Here is a 20,105-nt window from a genome sequence, read left to right on the forward strand (position 1 = left end):
GACGGCAGAGTTGATCACGCTTGTTTATCTAGGGCAGGCCAATGAGCTTCCATGGACCATAAATTAAAAGAAAAAAAATACTGTTCGGATGCTTTTGACCAAGCTTATTCTCATGATCCCGGGCCCGTACGCATTTCCACCGGACAAAAGGAATCCCTGCCATCCATTACTTTTAACGTGTCAATGTAAATCGATTCCCATTCCGTTTCCCGTACGCCGAGTTTCCCAGCTATTATTTAAGCCAACCAGCCCAATAAATCGTTTCCCATATTGCCACCCTGTCATCTAGCGGCACTTCACTTTAATCAATGGAGCCGGTAACGTACGGAAGCCAACGCGAAAAGGGTGGGGGTTACTATAAATAGAAGGAGGTGTCGGACGGGAGCGTCAAAACAAAACAAAAAGAAAAGAAAGAAACGCCTTTTCCTAAAAGGGCAGCGCTTTTTGGACAACCCCAACGCTCCCCTCTCCCCGGAGTAGCCGAAGCGATATCATTAGTAGTCTCGTTTTATATTTAGGGGCCTCGCCACGCAAATTCGATTTCCCCGTACCACCGCCTCAAGAACCTTCCCCCCCTCCCCACCTTTCCTCTTCTCCCTCCTGGCTTTCTCTCCTCGGGGCTCGGGGTTCTCGATTTCCGTCGGATCGTGTTCTTGATTTTCGAAATGTGAGTTCAAGAAATACTCGTTGTCGACTATTTCATCTGTTTTTCGGATCCTTTCTCGAGTTCTGGCGTTCACTTTGAGGGTTTTCTCGCTGCATTTTCTATTTTTTTTTCGGTTGATGAGAATGAGATGGTTTGTGATAATTTTTTCATAGATTGGGTCTTGATTTTTTTGGTGTTTCTTGTTTTTTTTTTTTCTCTTTGTGGAGATTTTCTTGAGGAGAACTGGATTAGTGGTCGTTGCGGAGGAGGGGTTTTAGGGTTTGCTGAGCCTTGTAGCGGCTAAGAGTGGAAGCGTTTGTGGTTAGTGCTTAGGATCGAGAGGAATACGTTTGTACTCTTTGTGACGAGATGATAGAGCGGTCCGGACTAAGTAAAGAAGCCAAGATCATGACGCAGGGTAGGATACAAGAATTTTTTTTTTTTTTTTTTTTATTTCTCAGGTAGTTGGCTGGTGAAAGATGACTTGCAACTTGGAGTTAGGAGTTTGGAACCACTGTGGTTGAGATTTAAACGACACAGGAAAACATTCTTATTGACTTCCATTGAAGGAAAAAAAGAGAGAAGGTTTTGTTCATCAGGGGTATTTTAGACAGGAGGTTGTTTTTGATGGTCAGGTTGCATGTTTCCCGTATGGAACAATTTTGAATGCTACCCAAGACTTGAAACATGATCATGATTTGGAGAAGGCATACGGTGTGTTATCGTTAGTGGTAGTTTGGTGGGTATTAAAGAAAGGTGCACTTACAGGTTATGTTTGGCCATGTATGATGGAGTGGCAAGTGTTAGAAGTAGGTGGCGGGACTCAACCAAGGATTGGCATTGGCCTAGTACCATTTTTGATTATATGTCCTTTAGATGAACTTTTTCTTGATATTTAGAATGAGGTGTCACGCCATATGTTGTTTGTGTGTGTGATATAATGTTAATAGATGCGAGAGGACGGGACTGTTTGCTAAACTGACTGGAACTACATCGAAAATTTGGAGGATGATGGTCTGAAAATTTGAAGAATAATAAAATTAATGTTGTTTGGAGGGAAAAAAATGAGAGTGAGGTCCTAGTCAAAAATGGTGCACAAGATAAAGAAAATACAATGTGCTCGCCATTGTTACTTTATATTTGTATTTCTGAAGATGAGGATAATGACGAAGACATGATAATAGAATTACATTCAGGTGGATAAAGTGGAGATATGTTTGAGGTTGTTTATAAGCAATAAATACTTTCATGACTTTGGAGAAAACATTATAAATATGAAATTCAGCTTCTAATTCATTATGCATGAGAAAGGTTGAGAATAAGAGGGTCCAAACACACACGAGATGAACATTAACATGCATGAGAATGCTATGGACTTGTGATGAAAATAGGAAAGATAAAGCGAGGTATCAGTACATTAGGAAAGGTGCTCCAGTTGTGTTAAACAGTGCAATAAAAATATTTAGATGGTAGGGCATGTGCTAGAAAACAAGGAGGTTGGATTGGGTAGGAAAGTAGAGGGAAGAGCTAAGACAACACGCCAGAAAACTGTAAGAAGCAATTCCAAATTTGCAATGACACCAAACATGGTTTTTAATTGAAGTCATTGGTTAATAAGGGACAAACCTGAATTTGGTTTGCTGGTTGATTGTTATGGTTTGGGTATTATGAGACCGAAACTTCCTCTATGGGAACAGATATGCTTAACACATGGCTCTCAGTCTCCACACACACACAGAGGTAGGGTTCTAATATGATAATGATGCGCTGGAACTTGGAAAGGTTCATTGATAACAGCAAAATGATCAAAAATCACCTTATTATATTCCTGTGCAACTAAAACTCAAATGTGCATTTTGGCTATTCAGCACAAGCATGGGCAGTGGCCAATCTTCTCTTAGTCCACCCTTAGCTTATGTTTTATCCAAATTGTTGGTTGCATAGTCCCAATGAGAACCTGGCTTTGGGAGAAAGAAAGGCTCAAGGGGATGGTATAGTAGTGGTAATTGGGTTTCATGATTTTTGGGGTCCTGTAGGACAGGCTAGAGTTACCATTGGTTTCTCTTAATCGCTAAATGGTGGCTCCTAGAATCCTTTTTTTTGTTCTAGAGATATAAAAGATCATTATTGTTCATTTGCCTGTGAGAATGTTGTTACCCATTCAGTACATATATGGTCCCTTTTATGTTTTTTGTTTTCTTTGCACTGATGATAGATAACCTTAATTCTGACCTTGATTACTAGTCCTTATACCATCTACATGAGATAAACTTATAAATAAAGGCATGATTTAAAGTTCAGAAGATTTTATCTTCCATCCTCCACCCAATGTCTTTCTGCTGAATTGGTTCTAAACTTTTGGCCAAGGCAATTCTGGGCAAGAGGGACTTGACATGAAATGCAGAAGGGCATATGTTGCACGGGAAAGTTACTTTAATGTTGTATGCAACATTTTGAACTCACGTGACACGGAAGCACTCCTCGAAGGTTTACCTAGATATGTAAGAAGTCAAAACAAAGCGGGAAGTAGGCAAGGTTTGTTGTAGGAACCATATTGCATTGCCAGGGGTTAAGGCAAAGAGCCAATTTGAATTATAATCTTAAATATTGAAGACATATCATTCAATCTTATTATGTATAAATGCCACATTACTATGCCATATTTTCTTTAAATGTCTTATTCCTGCACTCAGATAATTCATGTCACCTAATTACATGAGCCGCTCGGTGCATATATGTGGTATGTTAAAGAGTGTTTTTATTTGGTTAACTTCTCTTACTTTCTTAGTTTGAGCCATGACAGATCTCTTAGTTCATTTTTTTTTGTGCGAATATTAATTAGAAACAACATGAGCAACCAAGGGGAAATACACTGTCCACTGTGCATGGAGGAGATGGATCTGACAGATCAACTTTTGAAGCCTTGTAAATGCGGATATGAGGTTTGAGCCTTCAGTTTTTGACATCAATCTGCAGTTTAATCTAGTCAACATATTCTTTTGATTTCTTTCATAATGTGTTTTTATCACCTTCTCATCTCTAAATTCATGTTGGTGCTTTGTGTTGACCCTGGCAAATGCAAACTCTTAACTTGAAGAATGAATCTCATTTTTTGAGCTTGAGAAGACATACTTATATTCATGATGGATTGACTGACAATTCATTCTAACAAAGTGATCACCTACCCTTTCTATTTGGAGTAGGCTTTGTGTACCCAACTTTGCAATTAGTTCATATCCCTGTTTGAATCCTTAAGATGAAAAATGCCTTGTAAATGTGGATATGAGGTTTGGGCCTTCAGTTTTTGACATCAATCTGCAGTTTAATCTAGTCAACATATTCTTTTGATTTCTTTCATAATGTGTTTTTATCACCTTCTCATCTCTAAATTCATGTTGGTGCTTGTGTTGACCCTGGCAAATGCAAACTCTCAACTTGAAGAATGAATCTCATTTTTTGAGCTTGAGAAGACATACTTATATTCATGATGGATTGACTGACAATTCATTCTAACAAAGTGATCACCTACCCTTTCTATTTGGAGTAGGCTTTGTGTACCCAACTTTGCAATTAGTTCATATCCCTGTTTGAATCCTTAAGATGAAAAATGCCCTGTGATCCACACTGTGGCTGCTTGCGTCCAGGAGTTATTGTGGTCTTTTGTTTTCTGCCTGTACTGTTCAAACTGAATGTGATACTTACTTGTGATCAGGTTAGTCAAAGTATTCACATCAAATTGCTATCTTGTTCTTTATTTGTTGATGGATTTATTAGGAAAATCTAGTGTAGTGTTTTCTTTCTCCTTCCTTTCTAAATTTAAAGCACAATTACTTCAACTGATTATCTATGCTTTTGTTTATCATTTGCTCATGGGCTCTTTCTGACCTAGAATATTCTAATGTATATAGCTGATGATACAGGAAAGGAATGAGAAATTATCTTCTAAATTTTTGGCCCTTAAGATTACAGGGGGGTTAAAATTGTGGTTTGCTGGTATTCATGGTTCATATACGAAGTTTAAGGAAATTTAAATCTTTGGGCAGAATTTTTGGTAAATTTGGCATTATGTAATTGCATTACGAAAGTACATGGGCATTGCATCAGCGCACCTAGAGTTGGAAGGAGTTGCTTCCTTATACATAAAATTGCACCATGGAAGCCAGAGACAATACCTATGTATGGGCAAAAAAACTCAAGTTTGTCTTCAGTAGAGGTGATTGGTCGTATACAGACATGAGGCATTGGTTCCTGCAAAAAAGTTTTCCCCTAAAGGAGCAGTGCTTCTACAACAAAAATAAAGGAAAAGAAGTCTTAGTTGGTAATTTTAAGGTGGCTAAAATAAGATGGCCTGCCTAGTTTGTCTGGCAATGTACTTGAAGCTTGAAAGTTTTATGCCCAAGTCTCCAAATGAGTTAGGCTAGGATATCTTGTTCATCCTTCTCTTATTCTCTTGGGGAATGAGGCCCTAAGAAATTTGCTTTTGCTGCCTGTAACATTTAGGAAGGGGTTAAGATTTTGGAGCGTTGACATTCTGCTTCTCATGTTACTTATCCTGATGGCTTTTTCATGAGTCTAAGATACTTGCTGCTCATGAGGACCTTACCATCCAGAAGACAAGAAGCTACCAGATGCGTACTCGCCAAAGATCCTGAAACATTTTGACATGTTTGTCACATGGAATGCTGAACTTCGGAATTTGATTTTTCTGTTGGGAACTTGTGAAGACTAGATTTACTGTACAATAAATTAGTTTTGATTGCTGGTTGTTTTTAAAAGGTCATTGAACTTGCTTTGTGATTTTTTTTAATTCAAATGTCTTGAGGTCATTTTTTGCGGCCCATATTCAATTCTCTAATTTTATATAGCGACCAATGACTTACTAGGAGCGTTTTTATTATTTTTCTTTCAATCCCTATGTTAACAAAGAAAACTAAACAGGATATTCATATGCCTCAAGATATAGATTGTTGCATGAACTACTTTGAAATTTCTTTGCAAAGAAGATGCTGGTGTTGGAGCTGTGTTAGCATCTGTTTGGGTAATTTATAGGATTCATTTGGGTCTATATGAATGATATATTGATTTTACAGGAAAGAATATTAGAGTCCTAAAAAATAATTAAGAAACTAATACATTAGTATTTTCTTTTGCTAATTCTAGCCTAATAGATTTTTACAAGAAACTTTTGAGAAAACACTTTGCCTTAGGTTTGATCGTTTAATTTTGTCTATATGATAGTTTAGTGATAACCTACTACATTGTTAAAACAATTTGTGGGAAACCTAATACTTGGTTAAAACTTTAAAAACAGTATGCGTACGAACTTGACTCTTGGTGGCCTTAGCTTAGGGTCGATACAAATTGATGAACTTGATTGTCTATTCTTTGTAGAATAATTTACCTACAGTTGATAAGTGCATTACGTTTTTCATTCCTTATGTGACAAGGGCAAGATGGATAGTCTAAATGATTTTAGTCTAATGGCTTCTCTCAACTTATGAAAGTTGTCATTATTAAGGTTAACATCCAGATGATCTTGGAGCTCTTCATAAAATGGTAATGATTAGGGCTCCTTTATTTAAATTATTTGTTATGAATCATGATTATGGTTTCCACAGTAGTGCTGAACAACATTATTAGTATAGTCCTTAAAAACGTCTTGAAGCAAGTGGTTTATAGTTCTTTAACTAACCAATATTTTAATGGAAATCTTATGAGGGCCAAACAGCCATAGGGTTCTTACTCTTAACAGTTTGTCACCCATAACTAGTCAGAAACCTTTGCTAGAGAACAATGGAAAATACTTAAGGGACACCAAATTATAAAGCTTTTAACTAGAGAGGGAGTCTTCAGAGGCTTAGACCTAAATTTCCGCCTTGCCACCTTGAGATCTTTGGGGATTATTTTGAGCATGAGATCAACATTTATTCCTGCCATATACAGACCTATAATTAGGTTCCTTTGCAGATGTTGTGTTTGTATGCCTTAGAGTTTCATGTTTATGTGCTTTGCCATTTTTGCATATTTACTTGTTTTGCTCGCTTGCAATTTGGTTGGGTCCCTCTTGTTTTGTTTTCCCCCTTTTCCCCAATATGACGTATGAAGAAGAGCATTCGACATTTTTCATTAGGAATATTTTGCTTGCAGGGAGTCATGTTTGATTAGTTTGAAAGTCCTGCTATTTATGCTTGTTTAAAACATGTGGCATGTATATTATTTGGTAGATGTGCATCTGGTGTTGGCATCATATAATAGAAATGGCCGAGAAGGATGATACTGAAGGACGGTGTCCTGCATGCCGTAGTCCATATGATAAGGAGAGGATACTTGGGAGGAAAATCAGCAGTGAGAGGCATGTTAAGTTTAAATGCTCTGTGTTCCTTTATTTTTTCTTCTTTATATCTTATCAGATATCTATTTATAGTCACCATCTTTTCATTCATGAAATAGGCTTGCAGAACTAAATTCTGAGAAGAAGCAGAAATTACAAAAGGCTAAATTAAAAACATCAGAAGTGCGAAGTGATCTCACTACTGTCCGTGTCATTAAGCGGAATCTTGTTTATGTTGCTGGTCTACCTGCTAAAATAGCTGATGAAGAGGTAAGCACATGCTACCAAATTGTGACTCAATTCTGTTGTTCATTTATTCTGTCTTTGGTTTTCAACTTTAAGGTATTTATGCTAGTAAATTCAAGATATTTATGCTAGCCATCTAAGTTTGCCTGTTTGGAGCAAGTAATTTGTTGGATGCAGCTGGGAGTTTTTCCTGCATAACTGATTTGAATGTATTTGGAAGTTATACGTGTATCGTTCTTTATGCAGACCCTTAGGAAGAAGGAATTTTTGGGACAGTATGGGAAAATTACAAAGATTGTTATAGCCCGGGATGTTGGAACCAACCGGCTTTTTCCATCATTCTGCACTTCTGTTGTGTAAGACCGACTACCTCATATAACAATTTCTTCAAGTTAATGAATTTAAAGCTTTTCCTTGGACTAGCTCTTTGGTACTTGTTATTATACCTGTTGGTTGCAAATACATCACTTTTACATCTGGGAAATATTTAAATGGACTTTGAAGTGCACACACATTACAGCATTTATTAAGCACGATAAGTTGTCCAGCACAGGACACTATGAGTATGCTGTTGACGTGAAAACTGTAAGTTTAAGGTATTGCTACTGGCTGCTACAGTAGGGTTCTGTACCAACACATGGTACATCTCTTGGTGTTGGGACAACAAAAAAATAGGTGAAAACTGTGTATCAGTATGGTACTGATATGGAATGCATACCAGTACTGGTACCTTACTGGTACTAACTAGTATGGCCAGTACAGACCATTATACACTGGTACATATCCTTGATTTGAAGTATATAATGCTTAGATCTGCACTAATATTCAATAGTAGCATCCGAGTCCATGTAATCGGTGGATTTACTAGCTTTCACTTATTCCTTCTTACCCAGATTCTAAACCTCAGATTTTGCGAGAAAGGTTTCTTAAAGACAAATTTGTTACACCCATTATCTGTCTCTAATTCCTTTTCAGATCCGTTTAATTCGACAAATTTGTTACACCCGTAATGTGTCTCTAATTCCTTTTCAGCTCCATTTAATAAGCACAAAACTATATGGATCTTTTCAGTGCATGCTAGTTATTCTGCCTTTTTCAAAGCATATGTCCCAGCATATTTGCTTTATGATTGTGTTGCCATGTCACAGGCATGCTTGCTCAACTCTGTTTTAGTAACTATCATGCCCCAGTTACTATACTGATATGCCAGTCCCTTCTGCTGGAAATTTTTTTGCAATTAACTAGCCCTGGAGAACCATTAGTATAAGAAGATGTAATTTTTTAATCTCTGTGTGGACACAAAAGTAATTTTCTTTTGTTGGCTAATGAAGCTGCAACATATTTTTTATGGGAGATTCAAAATTAGGACATTTCTGTGATATGGATGAATATGAAGTAACCATCCTAGGTTTCCCTGGACTTGGAAAAGTAAGCAAGGAGGCAAGACAGCAATATTTGGTACCATGGAACCAGTTTTAAGTCTTAAGGCTTACTTGACAAACCAAAGAGCCCAATTGGAACAGAATTGCCATTGTTGTTAAATAATGCTTGCACAAGGGGGGGGTATGGAATCCATATGATTGATATGTGTTGAGTGAAGTGACCCGTATGATTTTTTTTTTCTGGGAACGAAAGAGCGCAAAACAACGTCTCAGTTATATTGACATTGAATATTCAGTTTAAGCATAGATGTGTTGCATGCCTTATCTTCTTTTGTATATATTAATGTTATGTATTGGACAATAAAATTGCTGTCTTGGTGTAGTTCAAAATTATAACCAAGGTTCCAAACTGGACTGAACCGTCCGGTTCGGCCCGTACCGAGCCGACCCAGTGGGAAACTAGGTCGGTTTGGCTATTTTGGGTGAGGTCCTGGATTGTTACAGGTGTTATGACCATTATAAGCCATTATAACAGTTTCAGCCACAAATTGTACATACATGCATGTATGTATGCGTGCGTGCATGCATACATGCATACAAATAAACAAATAAGTTTGAAAAGCTTCTTTTTGAGGCAAATAACTGTCATTATAATTATCATAAGGGTTAGAAATGTTTTCAGTGGGGCTTCATTGTAATGGTATAACATGTTGTTTAAAATCTTCATTGTAAATGCTTCTTTTCAACTATATAATTCGATTTCCTTGTAGAAATCAGAATTTTATGGAAAAGACACATATTTATGTTATATTGACTTATGTACCACATATTATCTTTTTATGGGGAGTGTGATAAATTATCTTGATGTGCATTCTTTAACTTTGTACATTCCATATCTCTACAATTATTGTATTTCAGGGACATAAAAATTGTTGTGCTAGTCAACATGTGAGACAGGATGCTTGATGTTTTCATCTTTTGCTATATGCTTCACTTGAGCAATTCAGATCTTTCAGTTTATTTACCATATACTTTCATCAGTTGATCAGATGCAGCATTTGGTTACTAGCCTGGTGCATTACGTGGACCTAGACTATTATTCTGTGGGATTGATTTTTTTTCATGAAATTGTTTCAATTAATTCATTTTTTAAAATTGTCTATAGATCATAATGAGGTTAGCGTGTGGTCAAGAAGTAGTGCACTCACTGGGAACATATAGAAACTTAATGAAGTCAGACTCACATGACAGAAGAAGTACATATCTATGTGATGTATAGTTTACTTAATGTTTGTTTGTCTTTTGGCCTTTCCCTTTATCTGCATCATTTGATGTTCAACTGTTTAAATATGTCCAGGTGAAGCTGATCAATAACAACACATGTTTTCTGAAAAAAATGTACAAACATTTGCATTAAGAGAGTTGAAGACCTCTTATCTATATCTATATCTATATTTGTATATATCTATATAAGTATTTATATTTATATAAAAACCTCCCCATTATATACTTTGACTGAAGTTAATGGCAGATGAACAATTGCTGACTTTGCATACAAGTTATGATTCTATAAAATACTGCCACAAGCAAGCTGTTTTTGCACCTGATTTGGTCTTTTATAAAACAAATGCTTTTGTATAACTGTTCAGATATGTTACGTTTTCTAAGGAGCAGGAGGCTCTTCGTTGCATTGAGGTTGTAAATGGTTTCATTTTAGATGGTAGACCTTTAAAGTAAGTCTCTATCTAATCTTTCCATATTATCTTGGCTTAAGTTTCTTCCTCATTCTCCTATTTTATCTTGGCTTACTTTGGAATTTCATTTCCTCTTCTATTTTATTTTGACTTGCTTTGGAATGTCATTTCCTCAACTTCCTTTGGGGTTTTCTCGTGTAGAGCATGCTTTGGTACCACAAGATACTGCCATGCGTGGTTAAAGAATATGGTGGGTACTGCTCTTAATAGGACCTATCTGCATTGCTTTCTGTTTCATTTTCTAGGGTTGTAAACGTAGACAAACAATATAAGTTTTTGACAAGTGACTGGGTAATTACTGGTCCAGCCTTGTCGCAACCCACACTGTTTTTTTTTGCATGATGCTGGTCCCCAAGAAGATATCTGCAACAAAGATGAAGTTGCTTCAGCATGTCTAAGGTATAATGACCTTTCCATGTTACCTTTGTTTTTATTACATGATCATATCACATGCTTCAACTTTCATCCGAAGCTTTAGAATTCATACTTAAGTTGTCTGATATCCTGCTAAATGAGTAATATTGTTGACTCGCATATGTTTGTGGGATTGACTATAATTTGTAGTAGGAAAATTTGAGGTTTGTCCTTTAGGTAGATTGACTGCCATTTTAGGTTTAGTCCCTTGAAAATTTATGGCCAGATCTTTATTTTGATGGCCATTTTATGTTTAACCCCTGGTCTGTGCATAGGTGTGTGCAAAAGAGGGATAACTGTTTACAGAAACATGCCCAACTGTGTGACAAAAGCAGGCCAAGTTGGGACTAAACTTAAGATGGCAATCAAATGACCAGGTGTTAAGTTTACTTTTATATTATCTAGTTAGCGCATAACCGGTTATCTCCCCCCCCCCCCCCACCAACTTCTCTCTCTCTGCCTCCTCCACTCATCTGTCTATGCATGTATCTCTGTTCTTTCATGTATCTGTCAACCCCCAGATTTTGATCTTGTTTAGGACTCGAGTAGCTTTAAATAGGCTCATAATGATGCCATATATTTTTTATTAGTGACACCAGTTGGAACCCATATTTTTATTTTCTTAAATTAGTCCAATTATTAGTAGATCCCACGTAAACCTCATAAGATTATTAATAGGCCTTTGCACTCATAAGGAAACTGTATCAGCCTAGCACCCAGTTAATGCACTTTCACATTAAGAAACTTCTAAAACAAACTACTGCTCCAGGATTTAAAATTCAAGATATGGATCTTTTTTGGTCACTGGCTGGTAGTAGGTACCGTGGTACACTGTTGGAACAAGCCGGTTTGGGGCTGGTTCAAGTGAGCAAAAAAGGTTCATTAAGCTGTAAGGGTGGTTTGGAGCTATACAATTTAGGATGGGGCAGTTATGCAATCTGGGGGTGTTTACCCTATGCTGGTTCCTGGCTTGGTACAGGCCTGATACGGGTGGTACTCCTATCTTTGTCACTACTCAATTACCTTTGAACAAAGGAAAACAGGCTCTAGGGGCATGTCACCCTTGATTATAGGTCCAATGAACCTGCAAACACTCTTCAATTAAAACAATGCAACTATGTTTTTCAGGTCAAACATGCTGAACCATGACTGGATGCCATTGCTTTCTTGCATTAACCCTAGACCTGACAAGTTTGAATCATAAAAGTCAAATTATGTGATCTATAATTTTCTCACCGTCAGCCATGCCCCAGTATATGACTTTAATTTGACCTTAGCCTCCTGGAAATTTTATAATTTATGAACCAAATTTCATCTTTATCTCCTGTTTTTAACATGCTGAGCCTGAAAGGGGTCACGATATATGATCACTCAAAACACCCTTATTCATTCTGAAATAGCATTTTCTTTTTTCTTATATATATGGGCAATAGGTCCCTACCAGTTCTGACGGCCGAGTTAAATTGATGTTTTTTTTTCAATTGTGGATGAAGACCACCATAGTATATGTGCAAACTTTCGCCATGCACCTGTAACCTAGCCACCCTAAGTTGTCTCATCTTACACATTGGCATACGTTGAGTAAGATTTGTTCAATTATATTTGTCCCTAAGCTGTAGCAATCTAACTTCTGTATATATTGATTTATTAGTTTGCTAATTTAGTAAGCTAATTTTTTGCCCTAAATTTCGTCCGCACTATTTTAAGCCATTCAAAGCCTCATGTTTCACCAAATTTTGTAACTCATATTCAATCCACAGTCCACACAGTTAAAATGTTGACCAAACCCAAACCAATTTACTTGATCTTGTCAAACTTTTATTTTTGTTGAATGTTGATTGAGTCTTCCTTGCCTTGATTTAATCCTTTGATCCAAGTTTGCATCCTTGATTTTTTTTTCAAAAACATTCTAGCTTTTCTATCTTCCTCTTTGTTGGTGCTAGGCCACAAAGGCACTAGCTTGAAGAAAGCAAGGTGCTAATTTATGAAAAATTTAATAAATGCATTATGAATAAATAAATACTGTTTGTATTTAAAAACAACACAACCACCATATGGTTAAACATTTTAGTTGCAACATCCTCAATTATAATAATTTAAAACATTTTATCATGTTCTACATCTATGAAAACATCATATCAGAATACCATTTTTGTAACATGTTTTTAAACAGAAGGCAGCAAAACACCTTATATCCTAAAGTAGCTTCAAAGTTCAAATGTAGCAACAACCACTTTTGAAACATATATCTAAATTAAACATAAGGGCAAAAATAAATCGCTAGACATCCTAGAGCAGCTTCAAGCTTCAGGCATTATCATAATAATCATCACTAGAACTCTCACACTTCCATGATTCCAGCTCCATTAGATTTATAATCATCATTGTCCTCACCTTGCTCTCCCCCCTGAATTAGCCTCCTCCACTAGCTTTCATTTCTATAGGGTTCACCAGACCAAAATGCTTGTGTAACTGAAGCCAGCACATCTCCCAAAGAAAGGCACAAAAGGAATATAAAGAATAGTACTGGAATTGGAGAGCAACTTGCCAAATGCCTCTTTCTTTGGTTCATGCACTTGCTTAGACATCAATTCAATAAGCCTGCCTCACCAGGGACCATCGAGTCACTGCAGGATTTGCCTAAGTGCCTAGACAAGCAGCGTATGTATGTAAAGTTAAATTGTTCTTATGGGAACAAGTCTGTAAGTGGGTCCTACTGGAAAATGACAATTTTAAAACCCATGTGCTGCACTTGTTAGCTTTGAAAGCTTGAGCATAGTTACATCATTTAATCAATACCATCAGTGCACCTTTTGTCTTGCATTGATTACTTCACATTTCATTGCTTTAATAGCATTTGTTAAATGACAAAAGTACCCCATGCTAGAAGACCTGGCTAGTGCAATATATGGGGGTAAAATTTTCATTTTCTGATAGGACCAGTTTACAAACATAGACTAGCTAACTAGTGCTTGACCCTAAGTAGGCCTCACCTCTCCTCCCAATCTGTCTCCTGTCCACTCCTCTCTTAGCATCCTTCTCTTTGTTGGCTTCTAGTGGTGCATCACATGGCTTTGACCATAACCTCCTCATGTCCGTTGGGGCCCTAACTCCTGCATGCTGGTTGCATCTCTGGCCTTGGTTGGCTTGTTGAGTCTCATCTTTCTTTCTTTGACATGTCCTTGATCTCTCATTAGACCTGGCTAGTGCAATATATGGGGGTGAAATTTTCATTTTCTGATAGGACCAGTTTACAAACTTAGACTAGCTAACTAGTGCTTGACCCTAAGTAGGCCTCACCTCCTCCCAATCTGTCTCCTGTCCTCTCCTCTCTTAGCATCTTCCTCTTTGTTGGCTTCTAACGTTGCATCACATGGCTTTGACCATAACCTCCTCATGTCCATTGGGGCCCTAACTCCTGCATGTTGGTTGGATCCCTGGCCTTGGTTGGCTTTTTGAGTCTCATCTTTCTTTCTTTGACATGTCCTTGATCTCTTTCCTCTTATTCCCTTCCCTCCCTCCCCTTGTGAGATGGTTAGGGCTTCAGTGGGTTGGAGTTGGCCTTGGGCCATAAATGTCAGCTCGTAAAGTTCAACCTAGAACAGATTTAAACATGTTCATGCCATTGTTGCACTTCTGGTTTGTTTGACCTGAACCTGGATCTCATTTCTGGGCCTAGTAGTCAAGTGCAGAATTGTATAAAATATAAATCATTGTTTTACACTAAACTTCTGGGCAAAAATGACTTGTTTATAGCCTCTAAGAGATTCATTATGATTTCTTGGATATGTAAGAGTCGTTACTTTTTTTGGTAGATGATGTGGTTGAATCTGATTAACTTTTATTTAAACCTTTTTCTTTTTGAGAAGGCAATTTAATTGGTATTTACATAAGGTTATTTCATCTCATCATGTGCCATTACTTGGTTGGAATTAGGATAACCCTCCAACACTACTGTTCAGGGAAACTTGAAACTGGTTTATTGATGTTCGACACCACCGAAATGATGGCTTTATATAAATGCTATAGTTTGGAATCTCCTTTCTGGAATGACGTCAGATTTTCATGAACTTTAGTCAGAACTTCTTCACCCTTTCTGGGAATTAGAGAGAACTAAAGTCAAATCAGTTATAACTTCACCAACATTATTCTAATTTCATTTTATGCACATCCAGTTCTCCAAATTTCTTTTGATACTCTCGTGACAGTTTTTTCATGAGACTTGACTCTGTTACAATGGTAATTTTTTATTATGCAGAGATGCTATTTGTAGTTTAACAAATAATGTTTGTTTTTGTAAAGTTCTTAGCATGAAAGATCATTTTCTTGTGTTGATAATATTGTTCTCTGAAACTTTGTGGCTGTTCCTGTTCTAAAACCAGTAAACTTCCACAAAATTCTGGAAATGCTTTGCATAATTTTGAACGACGTTCAGGAAGTGTATTACCTCCTCCAAGGGACCACTTCTGCAGGAGCAACAGTAGTGTTGCTAGGGACAAATTTCTCATCCGGTCTGTTGTTTATGTAAGAAACTTTATTTGCATGATACATGATCGAAACGTGTGTTTTGTACTTTCTGGTTGCCTAAACTATGAAGCTTGCAAATTTCTGAAATCTTTCTGATACTGTAAAAAATGAAACTTTTTATTTATACTAACTTTTTCGCTTTCTGCCATGTCATTTAGACTCCTACCGATAATGGCAAAAGACATTTTCAAAATGGTGATAGTGGAAAATCTGATGTCCTTCCAGTAGCGGCTTCATGGTGCTTACAATAAACGCTATTCTTTATCTTTCTTTTCCCATCAAACTGCCTTGAGTTCTCCAGTTTTCATATCTCCTTTTTTGGTTTTGGGGGGTTGGGGGGGTGGGGATGTTGTGGGGATGCGCAGGGGCTCAAGACTTGCTTCTGGTAGGTCACCATATGCTGGTGTTGCTTTTTCCCAAGGAACAATTGATCATCCTATCGTTCCCACTAGTTCTCTTGCTGGAGTTGACATACAAGCATTGCCACAGAATGCCTATCCAACTCAAAGGCAAATGATCATGTTAAGAAATCAAATGCCTCTTTCAAACGGGCACCTAAAAAATATTGCATCATCGGAACCATATGTTGAAAATGGTTTTAGAGAAGATACGGTTATGCCAAATTTCAAGTCAAGCAATTATACTAACATAATGACAAATAATACTGTCAGTGGATCATCTTTTGTTACATGTAGAGAAGACATGGAATCAAGAATCACCCAACCATCACACTCCTCTGATTCAGTTGGATTTAGTCAGCAACCATATGCTTCTTTTTCAGATGATATCAAGTGTTTTACAATGATGGAAACTAGTCAGGCTTCATCTTGTATTCCCCGTTCAGTGACTAATGGAACCAAATGGGATTCCGGGTGTCTGTACGGCATCACTGAAGGAGTCTTTTCTCCGGTGGGATATCTTGTCGCCCCCTCCATAGGAGATACTCCAGCATCAAACTTTCAGGCTACGATTCAAGATCCGGCATTCAGAACAGCTTCATCTTCTCAAAGTTTGCCTCTATCTTTTAATTGGTCTAGCAGATTTTCAGATATGATACGCATGAGATCATCTGCAAACTTTGAAGGCAAAGATATTTGTCTTCCTCTAGATAACAGAAATTTTGAAGGTTACTCTCCTTTGGTTCCTGATGGAACTACCATCACGGACCATAGAGTTGGTGAGCATTCAACATGTTCTATAATTATTGGACTATCTTGTAAAGGTCAACAAAGGAAGTTACAGAGTGAATCCTCTTCTTGTGGTATAAACAATTTTAAGCTTCAACACTTGGAATGTCAGCCTGATAAACCTATTTCAACAGAGATGGATATAGTCCTGGATTCTGCTGTATCCAACAAAGCTAACACAGATATGAGAGATGACAGTATGACATTACATAATTCCTATGTATATTTAAGAGAAGATAATAGTCTACCAGATAAAGCCAATGATGATGCAGGAGAAGATGGTATAATATCAGATATTTTGTCTCTGGCTCTTGGTCAGGTTGATCATCTGATAGATCGTTATAATCTCAGCGAACTGCTGAGTGGCACTAATGAAAGTGACTACTCAAAATCCTATAATTCTTGGATGCCATGCAATAGCAGTGAATCCAAATTTTTTTTTGCAAGGTTAGATGATTCCAACTGTGGAAAAGAGCAATCATTTCCTTTAGATTCCTATGTTTTTGCTCTTGATATAAAAACTGACCAGCTAGACATTGAGGAAAAGAAAGTAGGCAATACAAACACCTCTCTCAGTGGGTTATCTGCTTATGATATGGACAATCCTGAGATTCTGAACAGCCGTCATAGATCTTCTGCATGTGATGTTGCCAATGAATCAAAACATCCATCTAGTTTGCGTCAGTCAGGTGGTTGGCCCAACCTAGCTTGGTTTCTTTTATTTTTCTTGATTATGTTGAAATTTAGTAACAGTCATATTTTCTTTTTCATCTAAAAACTAATAGTTGCTGGAATTTTTTTATACATATAAAGTTTAATTTGTCATCAAGAAACAAATTTCATGTCTTGTTTCCTTTTGTTTTTTTCCCCTTTTTTAGTTATCTTTTAGTTTCATTAAATATTCTCTAGTTATTCATTTGGTTGGGTTGCTCTCTCTCTCTCTCTCTCTCTGTGTGCGCGCGCGCGCGCGCGCATGTGCGTATGTGTGTGAAAGAGTTTGTGTGTGCATGTGCACGAGCATGTGCGTATGTGTCTGAATCATCTTTCATATTAATTTTGTATTATGAAATGGATTGCATTTGAGCTGGAGATACATATAGTTGTCCATAATGCGAACTATGTTGACCAATAATACTGTTACATTTCATTTACAAAGATCAGTTACTTGCTAGTGCTGGCTTGACATTGTTTAACTGATTCAAGCTATCTATAGGCAGCCTTGTTCTGAGACATGGTAATCTTTTATATATCTGTGATTGTTATAGAGTTCCTAATTGCAGTTCTCCATATTGTGTTGATTAGTACTTGTGGAGGCTTCTTTGTTACCCCTTTTATGGATTCTTTCTTTGCTACTCTTTTGGAAAGATATCTATTGTATAATTTATTTTGTGGTTGTTTTCATACACTGAATATATTTATGAACACATGCAGTACACAATCTGTTTGAGTTCCAATCCTCGCAAGTTCTTTTTCCTGGGATCTAGATTATTTCTCTAAACCTTATCCCAATGTCTTTTTGCTAAACATTAAATTTCTCTGCGAACTACAAGAACCTTTTGTTGGATGGTGCTTGATGGAAAATTTTGTGTAACAGCTACAGGAACTGCTGATTTGGCATTATGTCCAGTAAGCATAGAGCTTGAATATACCTTTTAATTATTTTGAGTCATTGTCTCTTGAAACTGCATAAGATTGATGGAACTATTATGTACCAAAGGTATCTTGGGATATGCACTTGTCTTTCCAAAGTTAGTAAATTCTGCTAGTTGTTACTTTCCTTGCTGGGTCCTAATTTGCCATTCTACAACAGGCTAGTTGTTTAGTCATGATTTAGTTGATTGAGCTTTTCTTCAGTACCCTAACCCTCTTTTTGTTACCTGTCATGTTTATTAGAACATAATGTTCCATATGATATTTTATTTCTAGTATTTGGTATGTTATTACCTAAATGAATTACTATATATCCATTTTCTGCTTTCCTTTTTCTGACTTGATTGTCTTTAATATATTGTGATTTATGGCTCTGGCAGCTTCTCCTATTTCAAGGTCTGAGGTGTTGCCTTCTTCTGGATTTCCTGCCGGGATTAGGTCCATTTCTCCTTGCTTCTATCCTCGACATGTGGATGACACAGATCAAGCTTTTTGCAAGCTTACAAATTCTGGTTAGCTTTTACCTTTAGCTGGTATATGGGAGGCAGTGAGAGCTTATTGTCGTGATGGTAATAATTATACTATTTGTTCTCACGATGCAGGTTCTATTGCTGAATACCAGATTTCTGGAAATTCACCTTGTATAAATTCCTCTCAAGAAAATCCCGGTTCCAACAGCTTTAATGGTCCTCAGATTGATCAGATTAATCAGATTAATGGTTCTGCAACTGCATCACTATGTAAAGGAAAGTTGTCACAGTCAATGATACGGCAGTTTTCTCTGAGCTCTAACTCGATTAGTCTTGCCGAGGCTGATCAGAGGCTTCAGTTTCAGGCAAGAATGAGAAATTTGACTCAAAATCTGGTGACGTTAATGAATCAAAATAGGAACATGACCTTACAGGATATGGTGAATAATTATGACGGGACATGGGGATCATGTAATATTGGCAGTCCAACTGCAATGGAGTCTGGGGTTACTGGCAGAGGTCAATCTGCTCTGGATGAGATTATACATCATTTAATTCCTGGTTCAAAGCAAGGATCTTGGAGACTGTCAAGAACATGAGAAACCCTGTTTTCAGGTTCCTGATTCTTCTGGTTTACTGTTTAACGTACAATATGAGCAAAGTTTTTGTTGTTTGAAGCTCCTCTCTGTGATGCTATGGCTCATTGTATTGGGGCCTTCAAATGAACTTGTATCAGTTGGTGCCAAAATTTTCTGAACCTCTGAGACTTGCAACTATGGGATCCATGGAGTTGGTTAAATTCCAATAGGGTGATGTGATCTGCAGAGTTGCTTGGTTGTAGATGTTTGCAGGTAATTGCTAATGACTCGCCATGGTATTGTTTCTTGTGGATGCCTCATGAATGGAAACTTAAATAACTTGGCCTCTGACAAGTATCATAGGATTGCAAAATTCTTTGGATGATTTATGCCTTTTGTGTGGTTGCCACATGCCATTAGCTCCCATCTGATTTACAATATTTTATTGCTGTTAGATACATGCATGATTAAAAAGTTTTGTATCCAAGGCTCAGTATTCATCATTCTCCAATATTGTTAGCCAAAATGATGGCCTAGTCTGCAAAGACCTTAGGAGAATTTGCAAATCCATTAGGCAGCGAAGGAAAGGATCTTATGGCTATTGTAGTTAAAAAATTTTAAGCCTTGAGCTCCTTTTAAATGATTAATACAAGGAATTGAAGATAAGCATACGGATTTGAATTGATAAAAAAGGGTGCTTGCTTCGTCAAAAACAAAAGAAAAGCGTGCTTTCTTCTGTAAGTTGGTCTAGTAAAGAGGTAAGAAAGGTAATTCTATCAACGATGATAATAAACAATATTTCTGGGTCATAATGCATTTTTAGTCGAGTTAATATCAATTCTGTCTTGATCAATTTGATAGCTGGTCGGTCATGAAAATTTTTATCAGCGTCTAACATGAAACTTCTTTTTTCCGCAGTT

The 20,105-nt window shown here is 37.1% G+C and overlaps 1 protein-coding gene across 1 annotated transcript; it reads left to right on the forward strand.

Moving 5' to 3' along the window:
• Positions 1–524: 524 nt before the first annotated feature.
• On the forward strand, positions 525–19,550 carry LOC103715965 (uncharacterized). The gene is made up of 13 exons (XM_039129184.2): positions 525–667; positions 3,489–3,588; positions 6,871–6,998; positions 7,097–7,247; positions 7,470–7,579; positions 10,255–10,338; positions 10,501–10,549; positions 10,667–10,758; positions 15,156–15,297; positions 15,459–15,538; positions 15,666–17,176; positions 18,518–18,649; positions 18,740–19,550. The coding sequence occupies exons 2-13, from the start codon at positions 3,496–3,498 to the stop codon at positions 19,204–19,206; spliced, it is 3,039 nt and encodes a 1,012-aa protein (XP_038985112.2). The 5' UTR covers positions 525–667; positions 3,489–3,495; the 3' UTR covers positions 19,207–19,550.
• The last annotated feature ends 555 nt before the right edge of the window (positions 19,551–20,105 follow it).

Source organism: Phoenix dactylifera, chromosome 5 (genome assembly GCF_051530095.1).
Source record: "Phoenix dactylifera cultivar Ajwa chromosome 5, Ajwa_hap1_PhDact_Kaust_v1.1, whole genome shotgun sequence".
Taxonomy (NCBI): domain Eukaryota; kingdom Viridiplantae; phylum Streptophyta; class Magnoliopsida; order Arecales; family Arecaceae; genus Phoenix; species Phoenix dactylifera.